The sequence below is a fragment of the Peromyscus maniculatus genome, chromosome 8 (genome assembly GCF_049852395.1).
Source record: "Peromyscus maniculatus bairdii isolate BWxNUB_F1_BW_parent chromosome 8, HU_Pman_BW_mat_3.1, whole genome shotgun sequence".
In the NCBI taxonomy this organism is placed as follows: Eukaryota; Metazoa; Chordata; class Mammalia; order Rodentia; family Cricetidae; genus Peromyscus; species Peromyscus maniculatus.
Window position 1 is genome coordinate 101027932 of NC_134859.1, and position 27188 is coordinate 101055119.

Below are 27188 nucleotides of genomic sequence, written 5' to 3' on the forward strand. Positions count from 1 at the left end.
TTGGAGCTGAAACCACAAGGTTTAGAACAGACTCGTCAGTGCCAAATCTTCACGGAGGAGGTGGACGTGATGTTTAGATCCAGCTCAAGTCTCATAAGTTGCTTAAAATTTTTATATGCTGTGCCTATATATGTTGCATAAACATTGTTTACGCTCTGTTTGAGTAAGCTGCAGTGTCATGCTCGGAGTCCCACCTCCCTCCCCAGTCACCTGTTCTGTCAGGTCACATTGGCATCCTCAAAGCTCTTACCTCTCCTAGGTGTAAGGATTCCCTCTAAACCTGGAATCCCATTACTCAAAACAGCTGCCAAAAACAGAGCCCAAGAGTTGTCGTGCTCCCTCTTACTCCCAAATAAAGAGTCTTTCTAGAGAGAAAGATTGAGTGTCTGAAGTAGCATGGAGAGATGAGATTCTGGCAGCAGCCACAGGGCCAATCTGTTTAGAAGCGATCCAGTCACAGGAGAGCAAGTGGGGGAGGGGTGACAGAAGAAACACGTAGCCCTTTGGGGGGTAGCGGCAAGAGGAGACAATAATGACTCGCAGGATGAAGAAGCCTGCCCCGGTCCCTCCCTGGACTGGCCATCTGTTCTGGGGCCCCTGAGCAGGCGTGTACCGTGAAGCCTGGGGACAAGCAGCCGGACCACCGAACAAAGCCAGCCAGCCAGCTGTCCCACGAGGGAGAAGCCACCACTGAACCGTTACTTTGGAAAGTGGCCAGAGCACATCCCTGGGCACCACCCAGCTGAACAAAGCCTCTCTGGTCCTGCAACCGAAACCCAGGGCTCTAGGGAGACCGGTCCTGTGTCACGGAGAAGGGCGCGCGTTTCCTGCCTCATAGGCACTCGGGCAGCACTCAGCAGAAGCAGAAACAGGCAGGCGGCTCCTGGCAACAGCTTTTCAAGAGCCTGCCCACATCCACTTGGTTAACAAGGCTCTTTCTATCGGGTTTGCCTCTGCCAGGAGCGGGGTACAGGAGGTGCACTTGTACTATCAGCTACTTGGGAGGCTGAAGTAGAAGGATCCAAGGGTCCCTTACTCCGGGAGGCTGTGTTTCTGAAGCCAATCCCTTTTTAGCAGCTGCTGACATTCTCTCTCCTCATCCATGGTGACTCTTCCCTAAATGGCACCAAGGCCATCCTTCTGAGTCACTCCGCAAGACTAGCAGAAGGACGGAGAAGGGGGAGGAAGAAGAAAGCACAGCTGTGGAGAGGCCTTTGGGGTTCCATTCTGCAGGGCTGGAGCTGAGAGAACAGCGGTGGACCCTGAGAGGAGTTCTGTGTGCTCACGCCACCCTGAGGCCGGCATGGGAACTACAGCCTCTTTGGAAGGAAAGGGTTTAAAAGGCCCCTCATTCCAGATTTCTCTTTCTATGATCTCAGATTCCCACGGTAAACTGAGTCTGAACATATGAAATGAACATGCCAGAAATAAGTCATTCATGAGTTCTTCTTTAAAAAAACACCTTTTCTTATATCCTACTGTGGTTGCTGTATTTTATTATTAGTTATTATTGTTCATTTCGAATATGCCTAATTTAAAAACTAAACTTTATCATGAATACATGCATAGAGGAAAAACATAGCCTACATGGGGTTCGGTATTAGGTGCCAGCCTACACGGAGAAAGGAAAATACCTGGTTATCGACTTCAGTTACTGGATCAGTTCCCAGCTTTGGCTTGCTAGGGTCAGAGGTCCTTCGACAGGAGAAATACCTAACCCAGAGAGCGAGCTGGAATCCACAAAGGGACGAGGCATAATCTAGCACCAGGACAATTCTCCACCACCACCAAGCTACCATCTCCACCCGGAGACCCTCCATGGGCCTGCGTCTCCCCACGCACGGCTTCTGGACCGTTTGTGGGCTGCTGTGCCTCTCACAAGCTGAGACACACCATTGCTATAAGAACTGGCCAGAGGCCCTGAGATGCTGCCATTCTGTCGGGGTTCTGTCTCCCGAGGGCACAGGCTCGGTGACAGGTTCTCCAGCTTTGGTCTGGTGCAGGAGTGCAGAGGTTCCCGAGGCCCCGTGCTTGTGCGACAGTAAGCCCTGCACAAAGGCGAGGGTCTCGGGCTGGACAGCAAGGAATCCCAGAGAAGCTTGAGAGTCAACAGAGATCCAGTCACTCAGGGGCTGCCCCAGTGCAGTCATCTAAAACACGAGGCTTAGCGCCTGGGGCATCCCCACTCCAGCGCACAGTGAAGGCATCGGAGGAGCTCCAATGTGCTGGACTCCATCCCAGGCCTGGGAAACGAGACTCTCTAAGAACAGAGTCAAGGCAGTCCTCTTGATGAAAAGTCCCAGGAGCTTCTGCCGCACAGCCCGACCTAAGTCCTCCCCTATAGGTAGCTGTCCTTTCTCCCCTCTGCCCGAAGAAGCTGTCGGAGACTCCCAGTATTTGAGAAGTGTTCAGAATCATCCACAAAGACAACCTGAGGCTAAGGACAACTACAGACAATTAAGCTAGGGCTGGGATGGCTCAGTCTGTTAAGTGTTTGCTGTGTTTGGCCCCTAGAACCCACACTTAGAAAAAAAAAAAAAAAAGGCAGAGTGTGGTGGTGCATGCCTGAAATGCCCAGTGCTAGGGCAATGGAGACAGGTGGGTTCCTTGTGCATACCTGGTGAATTCTTCCCAGTCAGTGATTGTCTCAAACACACACACACACACACACACACACACACAGCGGGGGAGGGTTGGGGGAGAAGACAACAAAGCTACCCACCAGGAGAATGGTCCCTTTTCCATATAATCAGGTTGCAGAAGATGGATCTGCCACGCTCTGTTGCTCTGGGTAACTATATAGTGGGTACTCACAAAGCAGGTAACTTCTGTCACTTGAACTGGTAGCTTTGTGGCCTTGAAGAACTCAGTCTCCCTGTGCCTTGGTTGGTCCATTCATGTAAAAGAATATTGATCATGCTTTATAGGACCACGGCGAGGGTTAAGTGAGTTAATATAAAATACCGAGTGCTTGCAGCACACAGTAAGCACTCAATACACGTTCAAATGTATTCATGGGAAGGATGCCAGGGCTAAATCAAGTGTGAAGGTCAAGGGGTAAAGGTCAACCAGTTTCTTACTGCAAGATGTCTTGAAATGACCGTGCTAATGGTACAAGTGGCAGGTGCCAAAAGTATCAAGGGTCACTGAGGCATGTGCTCCATGCAGACAGCGGGCCGGGAATACTCAATACCTCACGGTATTCTCAGCAGGCACTCTATACGCCTGCAAGGCAGGTGTGATGGGCCACCTCTCCCGAGCTGTCCACACTCTTCTCCTGAAAAGCCTGTGACATGATGAGCACTCCAGTAAGCACTCCGGATGACATCCTGGAGAGAGCTACATCTTTCCCAACTCTCACCAAGGACTTGTTCCAGGGTGAGTGCAGGAGAATCTTGTTATGGTATCAGGAATGACATGCTAGGGGAAGAGAGCTACCAGGACTGGGCTGTGTCCTGTGGAAGAAGCTTGATGCTGTCAGTCAACTGGACTCCTGCCTTTCTATTCCCTGGCTGGATGGCCTTGGGCAAGTCACCTGGCCTCTCTGAGTCTGGTCTCCTTACTTACACAATGATGGGGCATTGGCTCTGAACATCAGAGGCTCTGAGGTCCCTCCTGGGACCAGCAGTTTTCGTGAACTTCCAGCAAGGCTGGGAAGGGAATGGGAAGAGGAGGGTGGAAAGGAATAGCTGGATCCAGACTTAGGAGCAGTCTCCAAAGAGGCTCCACACTGCTCACCCCATAAAGAAACAAGGTGAAGTGGTACCAAGCCAGGATGGAAAATGCAAGGAGTTGGGGGAGAAGGGAGGAAAGGAACTCACGTTGCCTTCTGTGTGTCTAAGAGGCCATCAAGCCCTCTAGGCCAAATGGTTCTATCTTTACAGAATTATGGTAATCACATGCTGTAGCTTCCAAACAAATCAAGGCTGGGTGTGGTGGCCCATACCTGCGATCCCAGCACTCAGGAGGCAGAGGCGGGAGGGTCACGAGTTTGAGGCCAGCCTGGATGACAGGGTGAGTTCCAAACCACCGCACACTTGACATTCTGAAGCCCAGGGGGCCTTGCTCCTTCTCCACCCACAGAAATAGCACGCATGCCGAGGACCGGGACCATGCCAGATGCCTGGTCCACCACCCAACACCCCCAATCCGTCCAGCTCTCCTCCTGGGGTTCATACTTCCCTCGAAGCTTAACTGCAATATTCGCTCTCACCAAATTGATGGCAGAGGAACACTTTCTCCCCATTTAACTGACAGTGCCTCCAAGTGACCAGACAGAATGACCTACTTGAGACTTCCCCAGTCTCTGTTGCCTGCTGAGCTCCCAGGCTGTGAACTTCTCCAGAAGAGTGTGCTAAGCCCTGGCCTGGTCCTTTGTCCCATTTCCATTCTTCATTTCCTGCCACCAAGTGTCCCTCTGATAAGAGCCAAAAGGGAGAAGTGTGTCATTTCATCGGCCTAAAGCTACCAAACAAGCCAGTGAGGAGGTTATCTCGGCGTTTTTCTGGCTCAAGGTTTTGTTACTTAGTTCCTAAAGGGGCTGCTGAGGAAGGACCAGCCCGCTGCAGATTGCTGACAGAGTGTCCATAGAGCAGGGCATTGCCAAACGCGGAGTGGCAACTGCTGAAGTTGGGGGGCCCAGCAAAGCCAGCAGCCATTTCAAAGAGTTCTTTGGAGGCACTCACAGGTCAGGGGACGGGAGAGAGGCACATACAAGTTGGACAAAATCAATAATTGCTCTAGATGACATTCTCCGCTGTCAAGGGCAGTGTTCAGATCTCACTGGGTCAGCTGCCCAAGAGATGGGGTGTGCCTGCAGTTCATGCACGGGGCTGAGCCTGCCAGACCTGACTCTGAGAGAGCTGGGGTAAGACTTCACAAGCGTGTGAAGGGTGGGGTTTTGTATACCGAAACGCTATCCAGGTTGTTTGGGGGAGGACTGTTCAGCTGGCAGGAGCAGCTTGCTTTTGCTGGTGGTGATGATATGAGATCAGAAGTACAGAAACCAAAAATGGTACACCGCCCCCTGGGGGTCACCTTGGGTTTAGGGGAAGGAATCGCTGTGAAGCAGGGGTTCCTGTTTTGCATGTGTTATTTTTCTAAACAATACACCAACTAGGCAGCAAGAGTTGATGGACTTTTACAAGGTCACATGATACGGGGGGGGGGGGGGGGGGACAGGATCTGACCTCAGAATGGGCATTTCCTGGCTCTTCATTCTTCTCTGTCCTTGGGAGCTGGCTGGGGTCACTGGATTGAGACTGGAAGTGGCAATATGCATTGTAACAACTGTGTCACAGGGTCACGGGGGTGGGAGACCTTCCCCTGAGCCTTCTGTCCCCCAGAGCCACTCCCCTCATCTTGAGAGCTGCGCTATTCAGCCCCTCAGCCCTGCCCATAAAAATCTAGAGGCAAGCTGACCCCCAGTGCCACTAGGACCTAACGGACCCTAGCTCAACCTCTACCAAGTTCACAGGGTTCAAAATAGCCAATATCTCACCGAGAAGGTGCCAGTGGGTGCCTGTGAGTGACACCCTGACTTAGAAGCAGTTCCGAGCTACTTCTATCTGCTGGTTGGCTTTCCCTGTCTAAACTCACCATAGGCAGAGCCCATGCCTTCTTGCAACACACACAGCTTCTGGATTTATGCTTTTCCCAGATGAACCCGCAAGCCAATCATAAACAGGATGGTCAGATCAGGGCAGCTAAGCCCACAGAGAAAGCTAATTAGGGTTTGCTTTCTGATTTCCCATGCTCTAGGAACTATCCAGGGTGTGTGTGTGTGTGTGTGTGTGTGTGTGTGTGTGTGTGTGTGTGTGTGTGTGTGTGTGTTGAGAGGGAATGGAAGGGAGGCTACAGGATTGATTATGACTTATTAAACTATTGGAACACCGACTGAATCATCACAGTCAAAAAGATAAATAGCTACAACTTGATGACATATCTCCCACTTCTTGCTGGTCCCTCTTTTCTCCCGCAGAGCGCCACAGCCGTGTAGGAGGAGCGCGGTTGGCCTGGGTCAAACTAGCAAGCACTGACTGGCAGGCTAAATTAAAGCTAGGAGAGACTGTATGGCCCCAGGGCCTCCAGCTAGGAAACCTGTCGAGCCCTGCAGAGCCCCTGCTGGTTGCGGGGAACAGAAGCCAGGTGCGGGCACACACACCTGCAGACGCCTGCAGCAGGAAATCTGCTTGCTGTTTTCACCCCTTTTTCCCACTGCCCTGTGCCTGGGACTGGTCCGTGGTAAGGCACGGCTTTGCAAACTTGAGAACACGACTTAAAAGGTCCCGGAGCGAGTCTAGGTCACCCCAGTCCCTGCATCAGCTGTCTGAAATTTGTTGTGTAAAACCGGACTGAGTCTCCGAAATCGGAGAAAAATCAGCGCGGGTCCTCACCGGGAGGAGTCGTAGGAACATTGACACCACTTCACCCAGGTTCGCTGTCCCCTCCTCCCCGGGCGCCCTCGGCCACCCGCAGGATTCTCCACTCTGCTCCTACAGGACTGGGTGGGCGGAGCGAAGCTGCTGTGACGTCAGAGCAGGGGGCGTGGGGAAGTGTGCCCAGGGGCTGCCACCCGCCTGGGCCAATGCTAGCGGTGCAGCCACCGGCGCGCTCGCGAGGCGCCCGGAGCACCAGTCCGCTGCTGGGTGTCGATGATCTGCAGGCCAGGCTAACTCTCTCGGGGCCCAGGCTAGCTCTCTTAGATGCCAGAGGGGCCTGTACGAGCCAGCCAAGGAAGCTGAGAGCCCAGGAGCCAAGCTGCTGCACTCACGGGCGCACGGCTGGGTAAAGGACAGCTTCTGAGTGCTGGAGAACCGAGAGCTCGTGGAAAGCAAGGTGAGGGGTGTGTGTGGTTGCCCGTGTGGGTGCATATGTGTGTGTCACAGAGAGATAGAGGGAGCGACGAGCGCACTTGGGCACCTGCGTGCTTCTGCGCTGGGGATAGAGCGCTGATCCCGACCTGCATGTTGGTCCCTGCGCGCAATTCTCTGCTTTTGTGCCTTTGGAGGTGACAGGTAGAAATGAAGGATGCGTATCCTGGCGTCAGGGGTGGAAAGGTAGTGTGTTCTAGGACGGATCTGTCCGCACAGCCACTGCCCAGGTACGGTGGCGTGTGACCTGCGAGCCCGAGTGTCCAGGTGGTAGCTGGATGGGGACAACTTATTTTCTAGCCACCTGCGAAACAGCCCTGGTCCAAGGAAAGCGAGACCAGCTAGAGGAGAAGGGACATGCCAAGTGCCACCACAGGGCTCCTGAGTCCGCACCCTGAGACTGAGACCCAAATTAGGGAGGGACAGTTGATGGGGAGCATCGCAGAGGGAAGGAAAGTGGGTTTTTCCTTTTTTTTTTTTTTTTTTTTTTTTTCAATCGCCCGATGGGGAGGCGGACAGATTCGTATGCGGTCAGGTCCCTCCTACACCCCGCCGCCCTCGGGCAGAGACATCTGTCTAGATTGGAGAGAACCAACCACTGAACGGTCAAGTCCCCAAGCGACTGTCTGTCCCTGGCACCTATCCCCGACACCTCAGTCCCCTCTGTGTATCGAAGCTGGATGTGCAGGCACCACGGTCCACTCTTGCTGGAAATGGTGGGAATCCTTTAGGGAACACGTTGTTCCCAGGGTCAGCGAGTTGATGGCCCCAAATATCCCCCCACCCCGCTGCCGCCGCCACACTAACTCTGCGATCCTGAGTCTCGCTTATTTATCCCCCTCCCACTCACTCAGCCAGTGCTGAGGGGCACTCTAGCGCCTTAGTGAACCACACAGGGGTGCAGTCTATGCTGGTACCGGTTCAGTCTCCAGCCCCAGATTCTTGGAGTGGGGTGGGGGTGGGGTGGAGGTTTCTAGCAGGCTTAGGGGAGAGGGTCTTGAGGGCTCACAACGGAAAGATGTCAAGAAGTCAGCGACACTAAATCTGAATGGGCTCTATCGAGCATATGGGGACAAGAGAGGATTCCTGAGACAGTGGAAATCCTTCTCTCCAACAGAGCCAGGACTCTCTCAGGGGAAACCACCCACCAAGCCACAGGCTGATATTTAACAGCCCTGACACTGAACAAAAAAAAAAAAAAAAAGGCAGAAAATCAGACTTCCTGGTGCATTCAATTTAACCACAATTCAACAAGTATCGACTAGTGGCATTTGGAATTCTTTCAGTGAGACAAACGTAAAATGAGAAGCGGTCATTTGGAGATGTTAGGCACCTGACTAGTTATATAGGACTGACTCCCTAGGTTTTAAGCTCCTGCCTTCCTTGGAGGAGTCTCTCCTTTTCCATGGAGTTCCCCAGCATATGACCTACACCCACCTTCCCAGGCTCTGAATCTCTGTATGGCTGACCTCCCCAAAGTGGAGGTGTGTCTCAGCCAATTAGAGAGAAAAGTGACACCCTCCCACCATTCATTCTGCACAAAGGGCACAGTTCGAGCGGAAGAAGCACATTGGGCCCTGTACCACCACTCCTCTCCTCCTCCTCCTCCTCCTCCTCCTCCTCCTCCTCCTCCTCCTCCTCCTTTCTTGGCTCTAGACAGGGATCCTACATCCCCGGGGGTTTTCAGTCTCAATCAGACATTGAAATTTACCCTCTCATGGTACGTAAACGCCACAAGCTAAGGGTTACTGTAAGGTCCCACTGCAAGCAGCTTGAATAGGATTCTGGGTCTGTAGAATTAAGTAACTGACAAGATGGGGAAGGGAAATAAACCAGTGGAAATAACCCAAATTAATCTGGGGATACAGAAACAGTTTCTTTAAAGCTTCCGGTTCTAATAGCTGCCTGCTTCTGCTTGCTTACCCAATGCAGACACAATGCAGTGGGTCCCCAAAATACAAATGCAAAACCCCAGACCTCACTGTACCAAACATGTGCTGGGGAAATTAGCACAGAAAGAAAAGCCGGGCACTGGCAGTACAGAATGAATCAGAGGCAGAGGTAAGCAAGGAGCAGCTGCCTATTGCTGGCTACGTCTTGGATTTCTCTGCAGTCTCTACCAGCATCGGGCATTCACTTGGAAAAGTACTCCACTTAGGGGAAATGCATCAGGCAAGTGAAGTAGTGGTGCTGTACATTCCAGCCCTTCACCAGCTCCCCTCTTCCTGGATGGACCTCCTACCCTGAGCTCACACAAGACCCAGCCCCCCAAATCCCGAGAACACCCCCCACAGCCAGGGAAGAGTGGTGTTCTAACATACTTTGTTCATAGCCTTATCTCCATGCAATTCACACACTACCTGACTTGACTCCCTTGACTCCTCTATGGAAGTATTAGCAGCTAGAGAGCTCCATCAGAGTCACACACACACACACACACACACACACACACACACACACACACACACACACATCGATGTTTTATAACTGTGGTAAATCACTTAATTATGGATTGATCTCATCCTTTGTATCTTAGGCCAAGCAAACAGCATTCTCATTATTTTCTCAGCATGGAGGTCACTCAAGAGTCAGTTGCTTTAAACTAAGCCCAAGTACCAGTCACCAACTTCCATCCAGTGAGCATCAGGCAGGACACGTTGAAAATGACAGAAGACTTAGGGCCAGGTGGCTCATGTTCAAGTATCCACTCCAAGGATTCTAACTCTCTCAGCCTCAGTTTGCACTTCTTTAAGTGAGGGAGGAAAGTATCCTCAACTCCCACAATGGTTAGGGAGACCAAGGGGACAACAGGTATGGATGAACGCCACCAGTTTTTAATAGCCTCTTTTGACATTCACGAACAGCCTGCATCCATCACCTAGCTTCTGTTTTTGCCCCTAATCTGTGAACTGCAGCAAAAGGCCACGCATTGTGGGGAAGGAGAGGGAGGGGATTGGCTTTAGGAAAGGGCTTTCCTAAGCAGGGGGGGGGGGATGGAAGGCACTGAGTATTGGAAAAACAAAAGCAAGAAGAAAAACTGCCTAAAGCACACATTTAAAAAGCAAAAGAAAGCCAGACTCCTTCTTTAAATATTGAAGGCTATAACTTGATTCACTGTGTAGGCAATTTCAATAAATTAAAGCTAATGAGACAGCTGGGTGGGGGTAACATTTTCCTGCACAATGTTAGGCATTTGCACATACCTTCTCTTGTTTATCCTTCTTGACACCCCCCCCCCATGTTGACAAGGGAGAGTCACAGCAGTTAAGGGCTGGGCATGAGATCACGTGGGCCTCAACCATGGAGCCCGGATTTGTCCTTCCTTTAAATTCTTGGGTTTTCCCACCATGGTGGTCTCTGAGTGGAAATTCTCCCAAGCAGACATCAAGCCTGCATGGAATTCTTCATGGGGCTCAGAGTGCTGGTGTCAGCCCCCTCCAAAGTCAGGGGCTGAAACCCTCCAAGATCTGCTTTTTTTTTTTTTTTTTTTTTATAGTCTGAACCAGTCAATTCCTTAGGGGTCAAAGTCTATGTGTTTCAAGTCATAGCCATCCGCCACATGTGCGTCATCAAAGATGATGGTTTAACCCAAACCTTTCCCCCACCATTTCAAAAAAGACCTAAAAAAGTCTGCGGGCTGACAGGCAGGCTCGCAGCTAGATGGAAAAAAAGAAAAAGAAAACTTGCTTTTCAGTTGAAAATACATCTAGGAGAGCAAGGCATGGTAGCCCATCCCTGTAATCCCAAACCCAGGAGGCAAAGACAGGGAAAGTGCTGTGAATGTGAAGCCAGCCTCAGCTACATAGTGAGTTCCAGAGTTCCAGGCTAGCCTTTCTCAAACAAAAGGGAGGGAAGGAGGGAGGGAGGGAGGGAGGGAGGAAGGGAGGGAGGGAGGGAGGGGCGGACGGGGGATGGGGGAGGAGGGAAGGAAGGACGGAGGGAGACTGGGAAGATGACTCAATCATTAAAACACTTAACTTATGCGGGGCAGTGATGACACGCGCCTTTAATCCCAGCACTCGGAGGCAGAGCCAGGCCGATCTCTGTGAGTTCGAGGCCAGCCTGGGCTGCCAAATGAGTTCCAGGAAAAACACAAAGCTACACAGAGAAACCCTGTCTCAAAAAACCAAAATAATAAATAGATAAAACACTTAACTTGCAAGCAGGAAGACCAGAGTCAACCCCTGAACCCCTGTGAGAACTGCTCAATGTGGTGACTCATCTGTAATCACAGCAGTGTCGGGGCAGACATAGGTGGGTCCCTGCAGCCGAGGCTACAGGGTGAGAAACCCTGACTACAAAGGGGCGTGGGGTGCTTTGCCTCCGTGACAAAAGCTAGGACTAATTTCTGGCCTACACACACACACACACACACACACACACACACACACACACACACACACACGTAGCTGCACGCATGTAAATATACAAAAGAAAGAGAAAGAGCGAGTGGTAGGAAAATGTCTCAACAAGAAGAACCAGGCATGGGGAATACAGGAGTCTAAATAGCTTGGGACTGATAGTTTACTTTGCTTTTTCTTTTCCCAGATGTCCCCGTAGAGTCTTGGTTCCCCAGAGCCCACTGAGGTGAGAGGAAAATCTCTGGGCTACTTGGTTCTAAACTGACTGAAAAGCAGCCATGGAGATGGCATCTGAGCAACTGAATGGGAGCCAGATATGGATGCCTTCCCCATTTGACATCAATGGGTCACTGCAGCCAAGCAATGACTCCAACCAGACAGAGCCATATTACGACATGACAAGCAACGCGGTCCTCACGTTCATCTACTTCGTGGTATGCGTTGTCGGACTGTGTGGCAACACGCTCGTCATTTACGTCATCCTCCGCTATGCCAAGATGAAAACCATCACCAATATCTACATCCTCAACTTGGCCATTGCAGATGAACTCTTCATGCTGGGGCTGCCCTTCTTGGCCATGCAGGTGGCACTGGTCCACTGGCCTTTCGGCAAGGCCATCTGCCGGGTGGTCATGACTGTAGATGGCATCAATCAGTTCACCAGTATCTTCTGCTTGACAGTCATGAGTATCGACCGTTACCTAGCTGTGGTCCACCCTATCAAGTCAGCCAAGTGGAGGCGACCCCGGACAGCCAAGATGATCAATGTGGCCGTGTGGGGCATCTCTCTGCTGGTCATTTTGCCCATCATGATATATGCTGGCCTCCGGAGCAACCAGTGGGGGAAGAGCAGCTGTACCATCAACTGGCCAGGTGAATCTGGGGCATGGTACACAGGGTTCATTATCTATGCCTTCATCCTGGGGTTCCTGGTACCCCTCACCATCATTTGTCTTTGCTACCTGTTTATCATCATCAAGGTGAAATCCTCTGGAATCCGAGTGGGATCGTCCAAGAGGAAAAAGTCAGAGAAAAAGGTCACCCGAATGGTGTCCATCGTGGTGGCTGTCTTCATCTTCTGCTGGCTCCCTTTCTACATCTTCAATGTCTCGTCTGTGTCCGTGGCCATCAGTCCCACCCCGGCCTTGAAAGGCATGTTTGACTTTGTGGTGATCCTCACCTACGCCAACAGCTGCGCCAACCCCATCCTCTACGCCTTCTTATCTGACAACTTCAAGAAGAGCTTCCAGAACGTTCTCTGCTTGGTCAAGGTGAGTGGTACGGATGACGGGGAGCGGAGCGACAGTAAGCAGGACAAATCCCGGCTGAACGAGACCACAGAGACCCAGAGGACCCTCCTCAACGGAGACCTCCAAACCAGTATCTGAGATACCTGGAAACACAGCGCGCGCACATGTGCGCACACACACACACAAGCCAAGCCTGCCTCCTGGCAGTGCGCTTCCCCTCACCTGCTTCAGGCCTCCCCACCCATCAGAGTTGGCTTCTAGAACAGACTGTTCTACAGGAGCCCAGTTCAGAGGACAGGATTTGAGGCTGCTTGTCTGAGAGTATATCCCACTGATTACGTCTCCCTTAAAGTGAACATTTTCATGCAGGCAGACAATTCAAAGTCTGGAGAAGAGGACATCCTTGCCTGGGTGTGATGTTGAGGAAAGCAGCCGCCCAGAAGAAATTGAAAAAAAAAGGAAAAAAAAAAACCTAAACTAAACCAAAACCCTGTGTATGTGTGCTTATACACTACGTAATCTTGTGATCTGATATTTACATTTGTGTATTCCTACCTAGTCTCTTCGGAGCCAGTACATACATGTCTTGTGTTTGCAAACTGAAGTAGCTAGTTCGTGTGTGCTAGTGTAGGTGAACATTTACCAAAACACTGAACCTGAAGAAATGAACCTGCCATGACAAGCCAACCAAGTCTAAACTTCCGGCATCTCTCTCACATGGGCCTTTTCCAGACCCAGAAGGAGCATGAGCGGTATGTTATATGATAATATGTTTTTGTAAAAAAAAAAAAAAAAGGAAAAAATGGTGAAAGTAAGGTATTTTTGTATTCTTCTTCCTGGAGTGTTCCTAAGCTATATAAGCTTCTCGGCTCACGGGCGCTGCCTCTGAGCCGAGACAGTTGTTTCGTCCATTTCACACATGTTAGTCAGAGTAAAAAGAGAGAGAAACATACTGTGAGAGTCAGAATATAAACACGAGTTTGCCTCTCAGATGCAATCAGTTACTCATTTACCCCAAAGGACGGCAAGGGTTGTGGTCATCGAGCACTGTGTGTGTCAAGACAAAGCATGCTTTGTTATCAGACTGGATGTTTCTCTCCTCAAATTGCTTTAGTTTTACTTAAGTAGACATTGGGGAAGGGCTGGGATCAGTGACCTGAAAGGCAAAAAAACAGACTATGATGCTTGTGGGTAAACAATTTGCTCCCCAACACGCACACATGCACACACGCACACAAATAAATATTAATGAGAAGAAGAAAAATGAAGTAGAATTCTACCTTTAAGAGAAACCATGAAAGTGTTTTGTTTTTGATGCCAGATAAGACTTCTTAATGAAAGAAAACAGAAATGTAATTTGACAGCTCCTCAAGGGTGTTTTGGGGTCTTGTTGTTCTTGGTTTTGGGGGAGGATGTTCTTTCTTCCTGTCTATGTATATGTGGTATACGTTGTGTATTTATGCCTGTGTCTCAGTGTGGGCACATGTACATATGTGTGTGCGTGTGTATGTGTGGTGTGCACGTGCATGGGTGTGCATGTATGTGCCTGTGTGTGTGTAGGTTAGAAGCTGACTTTGCTGTCTCCTTCCACCATGTTCTACTTTATTTACTAGGCAGGGTCTCTTGTTGAACATGAAGCTTTCCAAGCAAGTGAGCTGGCTTGCCTAGAGGATTCCACTTCCATCCTGGAGTACTGTTGTTACAAATGTGCTGCCATGCCCAGACAACCTTTACGTGAGCCCTGGTATCCAGATTCAGGCCCTCACATGTGTATTACCCAAATGGGCCATCTCCCCAACTCTCAAAGGAGTTCTTATGTATTTATTATTAGTGGGGAGGAGGTGTGCTTGTCACGGCACATGTGTGGACATCAGTGGACAACTTTGGGGAGCCCGTTCTTGCCTTCCACCTTTATGTGGGTTATGGGGACCAAACTCAGGTCACCAGGCTTGCCCAGCAAGCACCTTCACCCATGAAGTCATCTCCCTAGCTCTCTAAGATGTTTTTTTTTTTGGAGAACTTTATATAAAGCTGTAAAGTCACAATACTGAAGACTCAGGAACAGGGCTTAGATGAAACATTCAATCAAGACCAGCCAACGGATTATATAGGTATGTGCAGGCAAAGGCTGGGAGCCCCATCCTTCACAGGGATGGCTGTGTGGCCTCCTTCCTCAGTGGCGCATACGTGGAGTGCCATACACGTCATAATATGGCCTCTCCAAGCTGCTCCTCACACTACCAGTGGTGTTTGTTTGTTTCCAGGTGTAAATGGGTTTGGGTACAAATGACAAGGAAAGACTCTGCCCGCATCCCCTTGGCGGTCATGGCTCTGGGATCTGAAGAAAATACAAATGCAGGTGTGTGGGAGACGCTGCTCAGCTGGGGTCCAGAAGCATTACTTTAGCCTTCAACTGTCTTTTAAAATGTGCTTTCTTCTTCTGGCTCCCTCAACAAGGACTCTTGGGTGGTCAGAATGGCTGACTGCCCTACCCGTGGCTACCCTACCTTCTCAGGCTACGTCACTCATACCCAAAACGGCTCCCACAACTACTTAGTATGGCTTAGGAAGATACATTCAGTGGGCCTTGTGATAGGCAAATAAATCCACCCAAACATAAAAGTACAACCGTAAAACAAGACCGCAGGGGGAACAGTTGCTGCAAAAAGACAAACATATGCAGAAAAATCCCAGACTGTTAGCAAAGGCAAAGTCAGCCAGGAGTTCAGCTTTGGGCTGGTTTCTGGGCAACCATAACAAACAGTGAGTCCTGCTTCTTTTTCTCTTTAATACAAACCGTGAAAAATCGGAAAGAAACACTATAGATACAATGTTATCGTTACAGTTGGAGATATGTGTCTTGAATAAATGCCTTTTTTTTTTTTCCTTTTTTCACTTAGGGAATCTCTCTAAGAAACCCAGAACTGATGACAATTATTTCAGGAACATAGGTCAGAGTGACTCTATAGTGTTCGTGTCCCCATACTTGAGAAATTGTCTCCAACAAGGCTTTGATCCTAAGCAGCCACCAATGACCTCCAGATGGGGTGTCTAAGCAGTGTCTGTGGGTACTCGGCAACAGGATGGTCATTTGCACAGGAAGAAAGGGACTTTAACATACATGGTACAGGGTGGAAGGTGGATCAGTCAGGAAAATGCCTGCCTCACAAGTTTGAGGACCTGAGTTCAATCCCCAGAACCCACATGAAAAGTCAAGAGCAGTGCTGTGTGCTTGCAATCCCAGCAATGGCGGGAGGTGGGTGGAGAGAGATAGACCTCTGGACTAGATAGACCTCTCTAACAGCTAGCCTGGCCTACACTGTGAAGGTCTGGGCCAATGAGACTCTGTCTCAAACAAAGTAGTGTGCCTAGGGATCAACACCCAAGGCTGTCCTCAGACGCACACACATACACCCTGCCAACCCATGTGCGTTCATACACATGAACACACACACAATATATATACACACACACAATACGCACACACACCACATACCACACACACATACCACACACACATACCCACACACCACATACCACACACATACACATATACACAACATACACATACACACACAACACATACCACACACATACAACACACACATATACACACACATATACACACACATATATACAGCACACATACCACACATACATACACACAACACACACATATACACACAACACATACCACATACACCCAACACACATACCCACACACAAAAAAAAACCACACACACATACATAGAACACACATACAACACATACATACACACAAGCACACATACAAGATTGATACTTAATTCCATACAGATAAACAGTCAGGTTTCATGATATGGAAATTTATGTTTCACCTGTTAAAGCACCTATATTTATATTTTAATTAAAATTTTAAAATATATTATTTTATATGTACGAGTGTTTTGCTTGCATGTATGTCTGTGTACCATGTGTATGCCTCGTGCCTGTGGAAGCCAGAATAGGGCACTGGATTCCCTGGGACTGCAGTTACAAATGGTTGTAACCATGTGGCTCCCAGGAATCGAACCTGGGTCCTCTATAAGAACAGCCAGTGATGTTAACCCCTGAGCCATTTCTCTCTCTTTTTTTTTTTTTTTTTCCGAGACAGGGTTTCTCTGTGTAGTTTTGGTGCCTGTCCTGGATCTCGCTCTGTAGACCAGGCTGGCCTCAAACTCACAGAGATTCGCCTGGCTCTGCCTCCAGAGTGCTGGGATTAAAGGCGTGTGCCACCAGCACATCTTATTTTTTTTTTTTTTTTTTTTTTTTTGAGACAGGGTTTCTCTGTGTAGCTTTGCGCCTTTCCTGGAACTCGCTTTGGAGACCAGGCTGGCCTCGAACTCACAGAGATCCACCTGGCTCTGCCTCCCAAGTGCTGGGATTAAAGGCGTGCGCCACCACTGCCCGGCACATCTTATTTTTTAAGATGACTTGTTCTCTGGATTTCTTTTATCCAAAATGGGAACGTAAATGTTAACACAATTTTGGCTCACCGAGTCACTCTTAGCTTCAACTCAGCATCATGAAGATAAATCCTCTGGATGCTGGGGATGGGACAATAAGAAGGAATACACGGGGCCAGAAAGATGGCTCAGCAGTTACAAGCACTTGCTATTCTTGCAGAATACCCTTTTGGTTCCTAGGACCCACACTGGGCAGCTCACAGTCACCCAGGACCCCAGCTCCATGGATCTGATGCCCTCTTCTGGCTTCTGTGGACACCTGCACGCAGGTGCACACAAACACACACACATGAACATAATTTAAAGTAAAATAAACCTTTTTTTTAAATTAATGCCTCAGATTGACTTTGTGATCCCAATGGTCAGATGGGTTTTGCAAACTGCTCCTAGACTCCCGTTAGCAGGAGGGCTAAGGGCAGATTAAAACCACAGAGACTTAGCAGGAGACGCACTGGGCATTGGGTTGCTAAATGACCTGAGCTTTGATTTCAGGACCAGACAGCTGAGTAATTCTGGCCTTGGAGTTGCATTCTGTGTGAGGTTTGTGCCTTAACTTAGAACTCTCTCCGATATTGTGAAGAGGACAGTGGAGGGTGACATGACAGGCGGAGGGGACAATGTGGACTGGCAGATGGGAGCCTGTTGGCTCACACGGATCTGACCGCTCCACAGCAGAGCTCAAGGGCTGCTTGCTGAAGCTTTTGGCCCCAGCTTCCCTGGAGGTGGTCAGTATGAACACTGGAGGGTGTGGGAAGACAATGGCAGCTGAGATGCATGCCCCCTCCCCAAGCCGCTCCAATGGTGACCGTTCAATGAAGGAAAGTCACAATTGATGAAAGTCAAGCTTTTGGGTCTTATTGAGGAAATACGGCAGGAGGATTCGAGCGGCTGGGGCGTGGTTGGAAAGTAATTAGGGTTTCTGACGTGTGCATCCTCTCAGGGATAACAAGTACTGACAGGCCCAGCAGCTGAGCTCATAAGTAATGACTTAGAATCGATCACTTGTCTCATCCACATTTTTGCCAGCTTCCAAACACCGAATTCCCCAGCAAATGCTCTATCAAAGCAAATCTTCATTTAAGAGTTTGTTTTCCCTCTGTGAATAAATTCCTGAGAACATCCCATTGACGGAACCTCTCTTCTCTCCTCTCCTCTCCTCTCCTCTCCTCTCCTCTCCTCTCCTCTCCTCTCCTCTCCTCTCCTCCCCTCCCCTCCCCTCCCCTCCCCTCCCCTCCCCTCCCCTCCTTCCCCTCCCGTCTTCTCTCTCTCTCTCTCTCTCTCTCTCTCTCTCTCTCTCTCTCTCTCTCTCTCTCTCTCTCTCTCTCTCAAGACAGGATTTCTTTGTGTAACAGCTCTAGCTGTCCTGGAACTCACTTTGTTGACCAAGCTGGCCTTGAACTCACAGAGATCCATCTGCCTCCTGAGTGCTGGGATTAAAGATGTGTACTACCAATGCCCTGCTTGTTTGCTTGTTTGGGGTTTTATTCTAGCAGCTCGTGTAGGGATGGGATTCTACTTTCAGAGGACAATCTTTTGTAGCTGTCACTACCTATTCTATTCAGCAACCCCTGGGCAGAGGATACTGTCTCAAAGACAAAGACTCCCCCATCACCATTCCAACGCCTGCCCACCCCTTCCTGCACTCAGAGGGGCTGAATGCTAGTGGGTGAGCTGCTTGCTCTCCTAGAGATGTCTCTGACTGTTCGTATCTGGACTAGGCCTGAAAACAGGGCTAAATATTAACCAAGCCCTAGCCGAACCCACTGTAAAGCGTTATTGATTCTCCTAAGATAGAAGTGAGTGTAATGTCATTAAAATGAAAGGCTAGGCTTGGATCACCTGGTCCAGTGAGTGCCTGCCTCCTTTTGGACAAGGGCAGGAAGCAGGAGGGAGCCAAAGGCACAGGCTCAACGCTCAGTGCACAGACACAGAGCTGATATGTGGGTGAGGCAGGCTTCATTTTACATCAGTCTCTTCCCTGGCATGTGCGGGGAGCAGAAAGAGCAGACTTCTTTGCTGGGATACTGGGATCCAGCAGACTCACTTCTAGTCTGCGCCACCAGAACCAGAAGCGGAAAAGGAATGTCCTGGTTTAGAGATACAGCCGTCTGGCCTTCTTACAAAGCCTGTTAAGAGATGGGATACAAGAGGGCTGGAGAGATGGCTCAGAGGCCAAGAGCACTTGCTGCTCTTCCAGAGGACCTAGGTTCCAAGCATGGTGGCTCAGACAATCTGTTACTCCAGTTCCAGGGGATCTGATGCCCTCTTCTGGCCTCTGTGAGCACCAGGCACACATGTGGTACACGGACAAACATGCATGCAAAACACCCAAACACATAAAAAAGATGGGGGCCAGCGGGGCGTGGAGGTGCACAAGGCTTACTCACAACGAAATCAGAACTGCTGCGCCATGGCCAGGACCACCCCTATTATTCAGGGGCAGGGGCCCTGGTTGTCCAAGCAATGGAGAAGGTCGCTTGACAGTAGAAGCCCCCGAAGAAAGTGACATGGAGGTCTCTCGAGAGCTGGCTGAGGTGACTGGCCATCACACCAGAGACAGCAGGGGACCAGCCATTCCTGGTCAGTAATTCCTATGCCTTATGGGGGTGGGGGTGGCTGTCCTGTTCCCAGGGAAGGGAATTAGGTTCATTGCTAAGAAAGCTAGTATTTTTCTCAAAGGTATAAATTTTAACATCAATAGTCCGTCCAAATACTCTTCATACACCATGACCAATGCTTAGCTGTTACAGGGGACAGTGTTCACAGGGTCTCCAGTTCCCCTCCGTCTCTGCTCTCACTCCTAGTTGTGACATGTGTACACATGTACAAGTAACGCTCCCAAACATGGCTGCTACATGGGATACACATAGGTACAAGTAACAAGCATATTCACTCGTGTGTGCATGCGTGTATTTGTCAGACACGTGAGGTACATATGCTAAGTGTGGGAGGCATGTGTGATATACACATGTACACATACACACTTCATATATCAGTTAGGTGAGACCTTCAGTGCAGGCATTTCCCCGGTGGCTTTCAGTGAAAGGAGAAAACCATAGTTTGATCAACACGTTTGCAATCTAGGATATTTGAGGGGAGGTGATGGTCAGTGGGTGGGGTACTAGTTGTACAAGCAAGATGACCTGTGTCCACACGCCTAGAACCCAGGCAAAGCTAGATATGTCAGCACTTGTCTATGTCACCCCTCCAGTAGGATGGGAGGAGGGGACAGGAGAGTCCCCCAGAAGCGTCTGGAAGGCTAGCCTGGTGTACACAGCAATGAATGAGAGACCCTGCTTCAGACAAGGTAGAAGGTGAGAACTGACACCCAAGGTTGTCCACTGACTTCCATATGTGTGCCATGGTGTGTACACCCCCCAAACATGTATACACACACACATATGAACATGCACACACATACACACAAAGAGAAATCTAGGAATATTCAGTAATTTTGCAGTAGGGTGAGATACATACTCATGAGCTAATTTTCCACCCAGGATTCTGGGCTCAACACAGCCTACTGTCCCTGCTACACACAGGCCACTTCAATTAAAATCTGAAAGTTTTGTGAACAGAGAAAATATGGAAGCCATTTATTTAAAAGCAAAAATACATAGAGCTGCTGCAGAGTGTGAATGGATCAGCCAGCATAAAGTATATCTAAGGCTAACAGTAATGTTTCTCCAGAAAAAATGACCAGAAAACAATTTTAAATGGGTCCCCAACAGGGACAAAACCTAGACACACATTGGAAGATTCCTCAACCCAGGGGTCACCTTCATCGGGTTGGCCTGCGGCTGTGTCTTTGGGGCATTTTTCTTAATTATTCATTGATGTAGGAGAGTCCGGCCCTCTGTGGGCCATGTCATCTCTGGGCAGGTGGTTCTGGGCTGTATAAGAAAGGTAGCCGAGCAAGCAGTGGAAACAAGCAAGCCCGTCAGCTTGGTCATCCATGGTCTCTCCTGCTTTGAGTGTCTGCGTCAACCTTGTACCTAGAGTTTTTCTGGTCCTGCCTGGCACTGAGTCAGGACAAATCTCTCTAACCCGCCAGTCCTGCAGCAGCTCAGACCCAACCAAGTAAACACACAGAGACTTATATTGCTTACAGACTGTATGGCCATGGCAGGCTTCTTGCTAACTGTTCTTATATCTTTTATTAGTCCATTTCTATAAATCTATACCTTGCCACATGGCTCATGGCTTACCAGCATCTTTACATGCGGCTTGTCATGGCGGTGGCTGGCAGTGTCTCTCTTCCTCAGCCTTCCACTTGCCAGAATTCTCTTCTCTGCTTGTCCTGCCTATACTTCCTGCCTGGCCACTGGCCAATCAGTGTTTTATTTATACAGAACGATATCCACAGCACAGCCTCCTTCAGTGAATTGTAACCTGGTGTGAGCCAAATCAACCCCTCCCTCCCCAGGTTGCCTTTGGTCATGGAGTCATCACAAGCAACCGAAGCACACAAGAAGAGCATCTTAGATACCCCATGTCTCTTAACACAAATCGAAAGTTAAGTATCTTGGCGAAGCTGGAACACTCCAGCACCAGGAAAATACCCAAAGCTCCCTCTCTCCTGGGAGGGAGCTCCACTGGTGTCTTAGTTACTTTTCTATTGTTGTGATAAAACACCAAAATCATGGCAATTTATAGAAGGAAGAGTTGAATTGGGCTTACAGTTCCAGAGGGTTAGACTCCGTAATGGCGGAGAGAAGGCATGGAGGCAAGAACAGCTCAGAGCTCTCAAACCACAAGCAGGAGGCAGAGAGCGCATTAGGATTGGGATTGGGCTCTGGAAACTTCGAAGCTCATCTCCAGTGACACACCTCTTCCAATGAGAACACCCCCCACCTCATTCTTCCAAACAGTCCTACCAACTGGGGAACAATTATATGAGCCTATGGGGGTTGAGGGGCGGGGCTTCTCATTCAAGCCACTACAGCAAGAGACTGGCCTCACTTGCCTGGTCCTGCTGCAGTCCACGTCTCTAAGCTACAGGGGAGGATGCTGTAACTCCTGTCTGTGATGAGCTGGAATTGGACCTCCAGTGTTCAAGCTTGAGAACATTCCGTTGGCTGAGCTGCCTCCACATTGCCAATGGAGCCTACGCCAAGAGAGTGACTAGAAACACTGGCCTCAGTGAAGCCATAAATGGAGAAAGCTGGCCACCTTAAAGAAGCCATGAATGGAGACAAGGCTGGCCTCAGTGAAGCCATGAATGGAGAGAAGGCCTCAATGAAGACTCACTTTGCTCAGCTTTTGCCTAAAAGCCCTTTGGCAGATTCAAACCCTTACCTAAAACTCTCTTCCACACTCCCATCCAGAGATCTGGGATGTGACAAACCATGGAACTTCCCCTTTTTCTCTGCACCTTCATAAGGCCACAGTTGAGGTTTGAATGTGGAATGCTCCCCCTCCCCCTAGGCTCATACAGGTCCCCAGCTGCATGCAGTGTTTGGGAATGTTGTGGGAACTTTAAGAGGCAGAACCTTGCTGGAGGAAATGGGCTGTGAGATTCCATAACCCAGCCCCACTTCCTGCTCACTCTCGGCTCATTGGCTGGGGATACCATGTGACCAGCCCACACCTGCTGCTGCCACCATGCCATTTAGGCCATGATAGACTGTACCCCCTTAAACTGTAACCCAGAATAATCCTTCCTCTCTAAGTCACTCCTCATTAGGTATTAAAAAAGCCACCTTTCGCTTTCTTAGGCTCATCAACTCCCAAGGTAGCAGAAGGGACATCCTAACCCCCACAAGAGGCCATGTTCCCAGACAAAAAAGGTCCACTCTTAGGAAGACAGAACATCTCTAGTCCAACTGAACACACATGCAATGTGGTTTGGCACCAGCAATGTGTCCTGGGGCTGCTGAGAGGACATGGACACTGGCTGGAAAGGTAGAGGGTTCTTGTTGCTCCAGGATGTGCCAATAAAGAACATCCTAATTGCTGAGGAAGAACTCATGTGGGGCCCCCCTGAAACAAGCCACTCCACCAGGAGAGCCTGGTTTGGGAAGCTGGCTTCCCCTCAAAGAGTGCCAAGGAGGCTGAGATAGTGGAGTGCACCTGCAGGCTGAGAGAGGAAGGTCACTTGAGTTCTGGAGTTCGAGGCCAGCCAGGGGACAGATTAGGACCACAAAGAAAAAGAGTGCCATGGTCAAGAGAGGCCCAGATACAATTAGTAAAGTCAATCTCTCTCCCTCCCTCTCCCTCCCTCTCCCTCTCCTTCTCCCTCTACCTCTCCCCCTCCCTCTCCCTCTCTCTCTCTCTGCCTGATTTCAGAGTTCTTTTCTATATCTACCCTAATCCACCTACTGTGTTTTGAAGGCCAGGCATGATGGTGCAAGTGTGTAATCCCAGCACTGAGGGAGGCAAAGGCAGATACAAAAACCAAACAAACAAAATAAAGCTTGAGGCCAGCCTGAGCTACACAGTATCTGTCTTAAAGTTAACCAAACAACATAGAAGTGTTCTCTGGAAGTTTAAATTTATGTTAAAAAAAAAAAAAAAAAACCTCAAGCTAGAGAGATGGCTCAGTGGTTAGAGCACTGGCTGCTCTCACAGAGGACCTGGGATCAATCCGCAGCACCCACATGGTGGACAAGCCAGAAGAGAATCTGAGTCCTGTGACTTGATGGTCCAGTACCAAGATCACTCCTTCTCCATCTCTTCCTCCTGTTGGTCTTTAAGTGACACTGATATGGGGAGTTTAATACATAGCTGAGCAAGAGAAAAAGACCCTTCGAAGAACAGCTAATGAAGAACGGGCTCCCGTCTGTTCCCATAGAGAGGGGGACAGGAGCCAGCTCAGCCAGCTGGTGAAGCACCAGGAGCCAAGTCACTCCCTCTGCTGAGGTGCCAAGAACAAGGGACAACTCAAAGGCTCCCAAAGACTTTCAGGTCTACGAACACACCAAACACACCGGACACACCGGGAACATCTCATTAACAAGGAGCAGCAGGGGCTGGGGACGTGGCTCAGGCAGTAAGGCGCCTGCGTGAACGATCCCCAGCGTCCATGTTAAAGCCAGAAGCTGTAACGCAGGCCTATAATCCCAGTGTTGGAGAAATGGAGACAAGAGGATCCCACGGGATCCCACAGTCAGTCCAGCCGATTGATGAGCTGTAGATTCCACGAGAGCCGCTGTCTCAAAACACAAGGTGGAGAACAGCTGAAGAGATGGCTCAGTGGTTAAGAACACTTGTTTCTTTTGAAGAGGACCTGGGTTCGATTCCCAGTATCCACACAGAAGCTTACAACCATCTATAATTCCACTTCCAACAGACCTAGCACCTCTCTGGCCTCCACATGGGCCAGACGTATGTCGACCTAGATATATGCCAACAAAATGTTTATACAGGTACAACTTTAAAAAAAAAAAAAAAGGTGGTGTGCAACTGAGGAACACACACAACGTAGACCTCTACCCTCCACACAAATGAGCACACAGGTGCATACATACCTGCATGCACATCTGTACACCAAATACAGACACATACAGAAAACAGTGGACAGAGTATATAAGCTCACTTCTTTAAATTTATTTGTTTTCATTTTATGTGCATTGGTGTTTTGCCATGGGTATCAGGTCCCCTGGAACTGGAGTTCCAGACAGTTGTGAGCTGCCTTGTGGGTGCTGGGAACTGAACCTGGGTCCTCTGGAAAAGCACTCAGTGCACTTAACCACTGAGCCATCTCTCCAGACCCATGAGCTCATTTTTAAAACTTGCTTAAAGTGCACTGAACTCATGCTGTGTGTGTTTCTCAGTATGCTTCCTCATTTCTAATCCATCCATCACTCTCTGGCTGCCACCGAGAAATAATGGCAGCCTTTTACAAAGGAGACCAGTCAATGTCAAAGGATACTGAACACTCCTTCCATGCCCACAGAGAAACTGCACACCCCTTTTCAGGTTTTGAGAGGTGCAGACATTGTTTTGTGTCTTTTTCTGAGGGTAGTGAGGGTCATGCTGCCATTGGGCTCCCCACTTGTATTTGAGGCTGACTGGGGCCTCCCTTCTCCTGCTCTGCCCTGTAGATATGATATAACCCAGGGCACCCAGAGAAGCCTTCAGCAGCCCAGGCTGCAGAAACAGCTTCAACTACGTAACTGGTGGTTTCTATACACATGTCAACAAAACTCCCCCACAGCCCATCACCAGACTTTTGTCTGTTCTTATGATTTTCAGCGCTGATTTTCTTCCTGATCCGCCATCCCCACACCACCAGGTTTTAAATGGAGAACCTAAAACCACCTCTCCTCCCTCCCTGTGCATCTCCGTCACCGTCTGTTTCACTTGCAGATACACTGACCTCCATGCTCGCTGTGAAAGTAGCCGTACAGCAGTAATACTAGAAAACAAAGGACAAATGTTTCTTTTTTGGTGACTTAATTTTTAAACATTTCCAAATGTGCTGTTTATAAAGCCTGTTTAGAGGAAATGGCATTCTCCATCAAAGGTACTCAAACTGAAGTCCGTTTACTAGGGCTGCTATGGAAACTCTCCTCTGAGCCCACTTGCCTCTGGAAAAGATCTTACCTGCTCAAAGAAATGGGTTAAAATCTTACCAAATGGAACTAACCTTCCATCCCTGAGAGCCTGAACTAGAGACGGCTTTAGAAAGATGCAGATGAGTGTCATCACACCTTTAATTAAACAAATGAAGCCACATTGCCTTTGTCTTTGCTTTTCATTGATGTTCTGTGTGTCAGTGTTTTGCTTGAGGGTATGTATTACACCAGTGTGCAAGCCTGATGCCTGAAGAGACGAGAAGAGAGTGTCAGATCCCCTAGAACAGAGTTGCAGGTGTTTGTGAGCCACCGTGTGGGTCCTGGGAACTGAATGCAGGTCCTCAGGAAGAGCCACAAGTACTTTTAACCACCGAACCATCACTCCAGACTCTTTTCCTCTCCTCTGTATGGGATCATGGCCAGCCTAGGGCTTGGTGCTAAGCCAAAAGAAAAGCACCCTTATCTTGGGTCTGTCATCTTCTGTATTATTCACAGATCCAATAGAAATAGATGGTGCACTCAAGAGAAATGCATGTCATAAAGGAACCACATGCAGAGAAATGGGCAGTCGTAAGGAGGTCAGCAAGGGACGGGCCTGGAGACAAGGTCAAGGTGGACCCCTTAACCAATCCTGAAGCAGAGGAGCAAAGAAGGAAAGATGTCATGAGAGGCCAACTAGAGAAGAAGCCATGAGGAAGTGATACAGTTTGCTACTGGAATCACTGGATTCCTTTGATCTCCTTTTGCTGGACTCAACTGGAACCAGAGGGCAACGGGGACAGGGTAGGGCAGAGAGGGGCTGCATACTAAATGTGGCAAGGGGAAGAGGCACACGTAGAAGGCACAGAACACCCTCTCATTGACCTCACAATGAACACCAGGTGCACAATCTCCACCAAGAGAGGCTGGGGTATAGCTCAGTGACAGAGGGCATTTACCCAACATGCATGAGGTCCGGGGTTTAGTCCCCAGCACAGCAAACAATAAGATAATTACATCGACAAGATCAATTATAAAATAAATACTTCGGGGCTAGGGAGATGGTTCAGCAGGTGAACTCCTTGCTATGCAAGCATGAGGACCTGGGTTTGGGTCCCCAGAGCCCACACAGACACGGGGCACAGTGGTGCATGTCTGTAAGCTCCATGCTGGGAATGGAGACAGGTAGCAATCCAAAGGGCTCACCGCCCTGCCAGGCCAGGTGAACTGGTGAGCTTCGAGGTTAGTGAGATCTTGTCTCAAAAAATAGGGCGGAGAGCAACTGAGGAAGACACTTGGCGTTGACCTCTGGCCTCCATACATGAACCCATGAGAGTGGGTTCACACACATAGGTGTACACACACATAGGTGTACACACACATGCATGCACCACCACCACCCCTAGAGCAAGAGGCAAGCAGAAATGGGCTTTCTAACACGTCAGTGCTCCGAATCCTAAAGAGTTTCTAGAAAATAACCCCTGGACCTGTGGGCTGCAACAGAGGTGGAGGATGGGGTCTCTAGCCTCTCGAATGGCATTTGAAGTGGAGAGCACCCACAGACCCAACTCTGATCTTGCTTTGCATCTACCTTGGGAAAATGGAGCCTCAGTGCATGAGTGTTCAAAGGCAGGAGACTGCTGCCTCCATCTGTACCCAAAGCATAACCAAAAGGGGAGGGAAGGGGGTGGTGAGGTGGTGAGGTGGGCAGAGCACGTGCTGT

The 27188-nt window shown here is 49.5% G+C and overlaps 2 protein-coding genes across 5 annotated transcripts in view; one reads left to right on the plus strand and one right to left on the minus strand.

The window, feature by feature from the left end:
• The window catches only part of Slc39a11 (solute carrier family 39 member 11), a 441489-nt gene that overhangs the window by 404983 nt on the left and 9318 nt on the right, over positions 1–27188 (minus strand). The window lies entirely within an intron of this gene.
• Sstr2 (somatostatin receptor 2) lies at positions 6556–18402 on the plus strand. Of its 3 annotated transcripts, none has more exons than XM_006970447.4 (3): positions 6556–6837; positions 11421–12504; positions 12853–17299. In XM_006970447.4, exons 2-3 carry the CDS (start codon positions 11512–11514, stop codon positions 12898–12900), a joined length of 1041 nt encoding a protein of 346 aa, XP_006970509.1. In that variant the 5' UTR covers positions 6556–6837; positions 11421–11511; the 3' UTR covers positions 12901–17299. The 3 variants fall into 3 exon arrangements, 2 of the variants coding, with proteins under 2 accessions (XP_006970509.1, XP_015849229.1); XR_013041959.1 differs by adding an exon at positions 18302–18402 and having other exon boundaries at positions 6557–6837; positions 11421–13235; XM_015993743.3 differs by having other exon boundaries at positions 6557–6837; positions 11421–17299.